This window comes from Vollenhovia emeryi, unplaced genomic scaffold (genome assembly GCF_000949405.1).
Source record: "Vollenhovia emeryi isolate VEMERY1.0 unplaced genomic scaffold, V.emery_V1.0 DF939125.1, whole genome shotgun sequence".
Taxonomy (NCBI): Eukaryota; Metazoa; Arthropoda; class Insecta; order Hymenoptera; family Formicidae; genus Vollenhovia; species Vollenhovia emeryi.
Window position 1 is genome coordinate 2,022,726 of NW_011967241.1, and position 9,300 is coordinate 2,032,025.

Below are 9,300 nucleotides of genomic sequence, written 5' to 3' on the forward strand. Positions count from 1 at the left end.
AACTGAACGTTCAGTTAACATGATATGGTACATCAGGCAAATTCTAAAATAAAAATAAGATCACCGTGTCTCTGTGTGTGTGTGCGCGCGCGTGTGTGTGTGTCGCTTATTTCAGATAATTAATCTTTTTATATAAATATAAAATTTGCATGAATGTTATATGTTGTAAAAGAAAATTTTACATTATTAGTAAAAAGTTCTGGGTTCAAGAGTCATATTTATAAGATCTCATCGGTTCACTTGTCTATTGCGAGAAACGAAAATCTTTTCGGAAGTTTTCTATTAACGTATCTCTATTAAAGATAATATTAAACGCGGTAATAATTTAAACACTCCTCGATTTCAATTCTAATTCTTTGTCCCGAATTTCCGAACTGTGTAGATGGGAAATGCTTGGCGTGCACTTATCGCGCCAAGTTTATCGAAGTGTCGGTGGGCATCAATCACAACGTTGACGAGCTTCTGGTTGGCATACTCAACCAGATACGTTTGAAGGTGGTCCAGGGTAACCAGGAGAACCGAAACAGCGGCGGGAGCGAAGGTAGCGCTCATTGGTACAAGTCGAGGGGCGTCGTGCGCGCCAGCATGAAAGCCAGGCAGATGCTGACTTGGCTCTTCGGCAAAGAAGACAGCAAATTCAAGAATTGCGAGAACCTCCATGTACTTTAAGTCGCTGCGATAAAAAATCGCAGTTGGGCTGCCCGACTACTGTTTTATTAGTACGTAAGTACGACATGACTCAAGGAACTTCTTTCCCGACGGAAACTTTATTAGATCTCGCGACTCGGGGGAATTTTCGCGCGTCGGGGAAGAATCGCGAGAATGTAGTCTGAATGTGCGGAACGGATGCATCTCTTTGACAACAATATGTATGTAGGTTAAACAATTTAGAATCAAACGCCGAGTCTTCGCTGCTGATAGCGTTTACGAGGGTATCTCGTAATCCTATAGGAAGGGCGAATTGGTCCGTGGACCAAAATGGATACAATTAGCATCGGGTTAACAAAGTGCCAATTAGCGAAAATTAACGCGCACGGTATTTGAGAAGAAAATGTCGCTCGATTCCACGCTCGTTTAACTAGAATTACCTCGTGAGAAATGTGAGTGATTAACCCTTTTAGTCTCAGGTGTGAAAGACCGAGCGTTGCTTTTCAGTAACTTTCTCGGCGTAAACTTCGTCCTCCTTTCGTTCGAAAGATTAAGTAGCGCTATTAAATTACCATTCAAGACCTTACTCAAGCAATGCCGGATATTCAGATCACTCGCGACATATTTACAGACAATTTTACAAAAAAAAATTATTTCAGATTAAAGCAATTAATATTCTGACAAGTTTCCGTTGCACGTTTCTCGTTATTTATTTTATTACCTCATCTTGTCTCCCGTTAACATTCTACGCTTGTTAACGAAGAGGCTTTAGCAAAACCGATTCGTGCATTTTCAGTTCTACGTAATTATGAGTGACGCTGAATCTGGCGATCTTTGATAATGCAATCAACAGTTCAAATCGATCGTAACGACGAGGAGGGGGATTCAAACTGGACCACGGCGAGAAACGATCGCCATTAAATTTACGATACTGTATGATAAAACCAATTCATCTTTTCATTTAGTACATGTATATACGAAGCTTACGTATAGGCGTATACTCGTGCAGGCATGTTCCATATAAACATGTACAACGTGTACATCCGTAATCCCTCCGTTGACGAGTGTCGATTCTACCACGTGACGGCGTTGCAAACAAAATACCGCCGCTATTCTCGCATCGCTAAATTGGCTTGCATCGCCAGTGCCATTAATTTCTCGCGTTCCAATGGGCTTTCCGCAGCCCGTTATCGTGCATAAGGCCAACTTGATGCAATACGCTAATGTTACTTGACATTAAGTTGTACATAAAAGTCATGAGGTTACTTTGCTATCTAACGTGTTTGTTACGGTTAGAAAAGATATAGTGTAAAGCTGCCTATATATATGTTGCTAAAATGTTTCCTACACTATTGAGCGAATTCTGTGCGTCGCGCGTGCGTGCATAATTTTTATCATCCGTATCTCACGATGGATAATTACATCGATTGCGTATTTTAATTCCAGATACGTTCAACGTTGTGCAAACGCGCGTAAGGTAACTTTTAATTAGCGGTTTGAGGTCTGACTCCGTAAATTCCTTAATCGAATATTCGAATTATTTTGTAATCCATTATTTTATACCGATATGTGTGATACCAATATTGATATAGGACATACTTTGCGCGGCATTTTGTGTGCAATCTTCCGCCGCAATGAAAATGCGATCTATCACGTCGCGTGTTTTCCTCGCGCACGCCGTAAGGAAGTGGGTTAGCGTACGCGCCCGAAACTATAGTCTTCTGAAGAGAGATATCCTTTTTGAATCTTTAAGGAGAGTGTCTATAAAAGCTGTCTATTTTCTGCGATCTCTATGCCTGTGTATCCGAATTATACGAATGTAGCGTAAAATCCGAGTGCATAGAAACTCTCTGTACACCTACATGAACGGGAACAATGCTCGAATGCAACTCTGCCCTACTCGTGTGAACGTTTCATTGTCCCTAGACTATGTACGCAAGAAATTAACGTTTCGCATTACGGTAGTAAATTACGGACTTCCTTTCTCCCGTTGCGTAAATATACTTGGAAAAGTATTTTGACTCTTGACGATCCAAATGAAAGCTCAACGAGTCTCCCCCGGCATTCTTCGTTATCATCGTCGTGCAATTAATTCGATCGTAGCGTCAAATGCGACGAACATGCTGTGTGAATTTTCAGTTTAAGGATTTATCCCCCCCCCCCCCCAAGCGTTTCTCTCAGCCGAGGAACGGAAGATTTTTACCAAGTGCCTTTGCGTATTTTTGTAATTTAAGCTAACTCAATGTAAGCCCCATGAGTATCGCACTGTATAATCTATTATTATACATATATTACAGATATATTTATTTGTTGTTAATTCATCATGTTACCCGCGAGACCGCCGCATTGTACGCTCTCGGTGGTGTAACTTTCCTTTTGCAAAAGATGCGTAAGATGTGTTGTCACTCTCTAAAATCTGTGGAGTGAAATGTTTACTCCACTGGAGTTAATATTCACTCTGTTGGAGGAAATATTCGCGCCAATAGGGTGAACATTTCACTCCGCTGTATTTTCACTCCACAAATTTTAGAGAGCAGGCTCTTATCGTAAAACGCCAAATTAATAAATTTAACCCTTCATTTATAATTACGGGAATTGCATTTCAAGTTACGCCACCGATGAATATCCTTGCTTATTCGTGACATTAGCATCTCCCGAAAGCTATCAATGTAACTTAGTTATTCAACTGTCTGCTCGCTGTAATACGTGACGTGACAATACTGCCAGTCCGTTTTGGTTAATAAAATGCTGAGAAAAATTTTTGCTTTGGTCCGACATTATCATATAGGCAGGGGATTCTTTCTGTTTGCCTGATTACGATGTGTGTAAAAGTTTTCACGTGATGCATGAATTAATCGCATATTCACCAGTGCATGCAATTACCAGTAAATACATACAAATGTAAAGTTTACATTAATAAATATTTTACGTATACATATAGATCTAAAAATGGATCTATACGCAAGTTTATTAATTTAAACTTAACACTTATAAATTAAATTTAAGCGTCCAATAAAATTATGCAATACTATTTTAAAGAAATTGGAACAAATAACTTTTGTCAATCTGATCGTTTTCGAAGGAAAAGCGACAGGAAAATTATTTACGAACTTGTTCTGCCAAAATGCCATGTATGTAATTCCGCGATAAAGCTTTCGCAAGGATCAATCTTGGCTGTGAGAATGAAAAGGAAACTAAATCTTTGCAACTACCGAGCAGCATTCTTTGCTGAACAATTTAAGTTTTTGGCGGCTGAAATGATCATAAGTGTGAATAAACTCGGAACTTCAGTGTATAACTGAAGGAAACGGATTTGCGAATTACGTGTTCGCGGCCAAGAGGTCGAAAGTTAAAAAGAGAGAAAGCTAGAACCTTCAAATATACGCAGAACACATAACACGGACTTTGGCTGCGAGAATGAAGCGCGACTCTTACACGCCCCCGAATTGATAGAGGATCTCAATTGAAAAGAAACGAAATCAGAAAGACTTCTGATATTCCCTCCCGATCTGGCCTTTAGGCTAGAATACTTTCGATTTAGAAGCAGCCAACAAATTAAACTTGAAGCGACGAGAGATTCAACGCGACGATACGAGAATACGAACATCGTTTGACGAAACAATTATCGTCCGTTGTTATCGCAACGAGGAAGTAATTTCGAGTTAGCTAGCGCTTTGATTTTTCGACGCAACAGATTTCATGTGTGAACCGCGCGAGATATGTATTGCACCGATTAACCGAGCATCGATGGTAATTCGCGAGGATTCAGCGATCACGCGATGATATTCACGAAGAGCGATCGCGGTTTCTTCCTTTACTTATCGCGAACGCGTGTCAAGAAAGAATAATACGAGGATCGGCGCGGGCCGCTAACCGACTCATTCGACTGTCACCGCGTGAATTTTTAGGCACAATGAGAACAGACTGTTCTCGACCAAAGTGTTTACGACGCTACGTCATTTTCCGGAACCGACGCCTGGAAATTCGCGAGAGATCCAAGAATTTTCGCGAAACCTCAGTAATCGGCGAAATTTTTAACAACGGCACCTGTCACTTTTCCCGCACCTCGTAGTTCCATATATTTCTTTTAGCTGCCGCAAGATTAAATAAGCGTTTACAGGGTAGCGTCAGATGAAAGTTAACTGTCGTTCGTATTTTTAGATACGACAATTTGATAACGCTAGAACATAGCGTTGCGCTACGCCTCTCTTTCGCTCACTCTCTATCAATTATTAATACAGATATTATAAATTTTTTTCCTGGCCTATTTTACTTGTACAAACACAATTTCTTTTCATTTCACATCAACACACTTGATATATATGAATATTTCCTTCATTGCATAATGTAGATGTAATGCAACTTTGATATTGTATATAACCGAGCCGGTATAAAATTTTTTAAATAAATCAAGAGGGAAACCGCTGAGGGCATTGTGGTGTACAGATTTGTGGCATTACTGGGCAATTTTTGGGTATTACTTGGGGCATTATAAAGATAAAATAAGATAAAATAAGATAGCACAAGACAAATAAGATAAATTGCCACTGGGCATTAGTGGGCATTGGTGTACAACATTTTGGTCAGCGGTTTCCCCCTCGAAATAAATAGTTTACCACTCACCGAAACGAAGCGCAACAGCGGAGTTGGCTGCATCGTAAACTACGTTGATCTGCACAATACAAATATACGACATACGATTATTATAGAATAATGATTTAAAGTCGAAATTGTTGCATTCAGTATTTTATATACTCTTTAAATAGATATTTAGTAAAATACTTATAAAGCACTTGAGAAAATCTCTTTCTTTTAAATACGAACTCACAAGATTTCAACGTACACATATTTTTGCGCGTAATTTTTATTCAAGTCGTTCGAATAAATAAGACAGAGAGTACACGGAAAGAACAATGTAGCTGCTGTAGCTAAAACTTAGCAAAATAGGGACAGCTAATATTTTAGTTGTGATAGCTCAATATTTTGCTACTGTGCCTATTGTATAAACGGTTTGCTGTCGTAGCAAAATATTGAGCTATCACAACTAAAAATATTAGCTGTCCCTATTTTGCTAAGTTTTAGCTACGCAGCTACATTGTTCTTTCCGTGTAGATATTAATTTTGCAGGCAGCAAATAATATATATATAAAATAAAACACTCACCTCACGGTTGCTCCGCCGTTGCCCGATGCCCCCCAGGCCTCCTCTCATCCTCTCAGATCTCCTTGTTGCACTCACACAATGTTCACTCGCGAGAACGATTCACTACGATCGCGATCGCGCGAAATTATGCGTGACACTCCCGTACGCGACGCGAAATACCGCCAAACGCGCGAAGTATTGTCCGTACGACTGTCCGTCGCGCCTAACCTAACCTAACCATACGAGCCGGCAACTCGCAGGCTATTTTGCGTTCTCGATTCGAAAGTAGCAACGAGGAAATCACTGTTGCGATATAAAATACGATGCGGGTGTCGGAATCGAAGCATCTGGCGAAAGGCGTAGTTGCTAATCCACGACGGAACGATATTTTACAATCCGAATTGTCAATCTAGTCCTCGCGCGAAACGAATTGTGCGAGCGACGAACTCGCCAAGCACGAATTGACAAAGAGCCGTCGCCTCGACATGTAATTTGCTTCTCTTTACGAGTGTAGAAAGCTAACAATTAATCGATGAACTTACTTGTCACTGATAAAGGCGTACGAATTACTAGAGTTTATTCCCGTGGCGCGATCGCGTTTCGGAAATCGATAACGTAAAAGTAATGCGACGCGCGGAGCGACTCGCGGCACTGTCCGTCGCGCCTAACCTAACCTTATAACCATTCGAGCCGGCAACTCGCATGCTATTTTGCGTTCTCGATTCGAAAGTAGCAACGAGGAAATCACTGTCGCGATATAAAATACGACGCGGGTGTCGGAATCGAAGCATCTGGCGAAAGGCGTAGTTGCTAATTCACGACGAAACGATATTTTACAATCCGAATTGTCAATCTAGTCCTCACGCGAAACGAATTGTGCGAGCGACGCACTCGCCAAGCACGAATTGACAAAGAGCCGTCGTCGCCTCGACATGTAATTTGCTTCTCTTTACGGGTGTAGAAAGTTAACAATTAATCGATGAACTTACTTGTTACTGATAAAGGCGTACGAATTAATAGAGTTTATTCCCGTGGCGCGATCGCGTTTCGGAAATCGATAACGTAAAAGTAATGCGACGCGCGGAGCGACTCGCGGCACTGCCGGCCGGCTCGACGTTCGGCGAGCGAATGCTAGCGCGTCGACCTTCAATACGCGGCGCGGGCCGGCGGCTCGACTAGACCTTCGTAATAGCGGAATGTTGTAAACATATACCAAAAAACACATACCGCTATGCTAACCGAAATTATCGATTTCTTGGCCCGCGTAACGTCACACGATACCGCGTGAGAAGAAAAACAACAACGAACGTTGAGAGTTCGTTGTCTCGTCTACGAAATTATATACCTAGTGTGTATGAAATTCCCTCGCGGAAAGAAAAATGTAGTTGCCGTAGCTAAAGACTGTTTGCGGCAACTAAATTTCAGTTGTAAAATATGGACAGCTAATATTTAGCTGTGACAGCTAAATATCTTGCTACTGCACACAGAAAAATATTATTGTACAGTCAAGAAAAGTAATTACTCGGTTAATTTTATTCCGTTTAAGTAATAGTTTGCTTCAACAAAGAATATTTTCTTAATAATAGTTTTAAGATACACTTGTTACTAGTCTTAGAAAAGCTTGCCATCTTATACTCAAAGAAAGAATTTATTCTTCTTTGAAGAAAATTATAAAACTTATTCAAGAATTCCGTATGCTTCTTTTAATAAAATCAGAAGAAACAAAATTGTTTTGCTTCAAATAATTCTATGTATTCTTGTTTCAAGTACTAGACTTACTAAGAACCAGAATATGTTTTGAGTAAATATAACACTTGCGACGACATTATGATAGATTTGCGGATATATAAACTTATCAAATACTTGGAACAAATAATCTTCACTTGCAGGTAGTATATATTTTTCTGTGTGTGTGCCTATTGTATTAGATGCGAGAGCAAACCGTTTGCTGCGGTTTAGAAATTTGTAGTTATGGCAGCAAAATATTTCAAGCAAACCATGATTAGCTATGGTAGCGAAAGTTTTCTTTTCAGTGGCTGATAAAGCTTTCGTGAGAATGAAAGGGAATCTAAATCTTTGCAACTACGGGACGGCATTCTTTACTCAACAATTTAAGGTTTTGGTAGTTGAAATCGCACTCGATTCAATATTTTGTCTATTATTTCGCGCTTTCGTCTTACAATTAGAAGCAGCCAACAAATTATACTCGGCGCGACGAGAGATTCAATGCGACGATACGAGAATACGAACGTCGTTTAAGGAGGGTGGTTGCTGAAATAAAAATGATAAAAGTAAATTCAAATTTGTAGAAAATATTCGTCTATGGGAATCTGTCGTCCATGCGAAAGTTCAAGACGATTGTCTGCATGGTCGGATAATTAATTATTAAAGTTACACTATTGCACATGGCCAACATGGCAAAAGTATTACGATATCTGTAATTTAATTCTCGAAAGCATGTTAAAAATGATAAGAATTTTATTAAAACAAGTGCAAATAATTCTATACATATTTACGAAGAATTTTGACGAATGCAGAAATGACTTGTCTACGTATAATAGTTATTAAGAACATATATATATTTTTTTATAACTACGTAGACAAGTCAAATATCGTATTCGCCAAAATTCTTCGTAAATGTGTATAGAATTATTTGCACTTATTTTTATAAAATTCTTATAATTTTTAACATATATGTATATATATAATATATATATATATTATCATTTTAATATATATTTTTTAAATATAAATTTAAATTCATTTCTTCCCGTACTTGTTGCGACGCGTATCAAGAAAGAATATTGATAAACCTCAATAATCGACGAACTTTTAAACACTCACGATAACATTAAAATATCGATACTATCCCTTTCTGATTATTCAATTATTATTAACGATAAAAATTGACTAATCTGCAAAATCGGATCCAGCAACGTTCAATCTGCTTTCATTGTTCCCGCGATTGTTAACGTTGCTTTTACAAACGTGCGTGGGAATCAATGCGCGTCATCGCTTATGGATTGCACGCCTGGCGCGCGTTTTATTTTTTCGGGCTCTCTATTTGTTTTCTTTCCAAGTCAATATCTATCGTAAATCATTAGTGTCGAGACGCTTGGTTAACAAATACCCGCTCCAGACGCATGCGCTTTATGCATCGATTATTTTGCTTGGTGCCAGATATTACAAACCTCTGCTGGCCATGGCAGATTGCCACGCAACCAGGGAAAACAAATTAGTACCAAGTATTCGGTTCTCGCAACCTCAGATGCATGTGACTTTATCGAGACATGAGGTGCTACCTGGACACCGTCGCGCTCAAAAGACCAGCGATGAAGAAGTGTATTGGGTCGACCATTGATTTTTATGCATAGTGCTTCAGTTTTATATATTAATGCAAATCAAAAGATGGGAAATTACGTGTTCGTCTCGTCGCACTCTTGATAATTGTATTTATACAAGGTAGTTGTGTATATTTATACGTAAAAGATAAGTAATATATCATCACGG

The 9,300-nt window shown here is 39.3% G+C and overlaps 2 protein-coding genes across 9 annotated transcripts in view; both read left to right on the forward strand.

Moving 5' to 3' along the window:
• The window catches only part of LOC105569243 (GTP-binding protein RAD), a 51,032-nt gene extending 47,632 nt beyond the window's left edge, over positions 1–3,400 (forward strand). For all 7 annotated transcript variants that reach the window (XM_012025542.1, XM_012025544.1, XM_012025543.1 and 4 more), the window contains one exon: positions 383–3,400. In XM_012025542.1, the coding sequence (XP_011880932.1) occupies positions 383–669 (287 nt within the window). In that variant the 3' untranslated portion in view covers positions 670–3,400. The remainder of the gene's footprint in view (positions 1–382) is intronic.
• A 5,239-nt stretch (positions 3,401–8,639) lies between these two features.
• The window catches only part of LOC105569242 (dynein light chain 1, axonemal-like), a 5,774-nt gene continuing 5,113 nt past the window's right edge, over positions 8,640–9,300 (forward strand). For both annotated transcript variants that reach the window (XM_012025538.1, XM_012025539.1), the window contains exon 1: positions 8,640–9,252. The gene's annotated coding sequence lies outside the window, so the exon portion shown is untranslated. The remainder of the gene's footprint in view (positions 9,253–9,300) is intronic.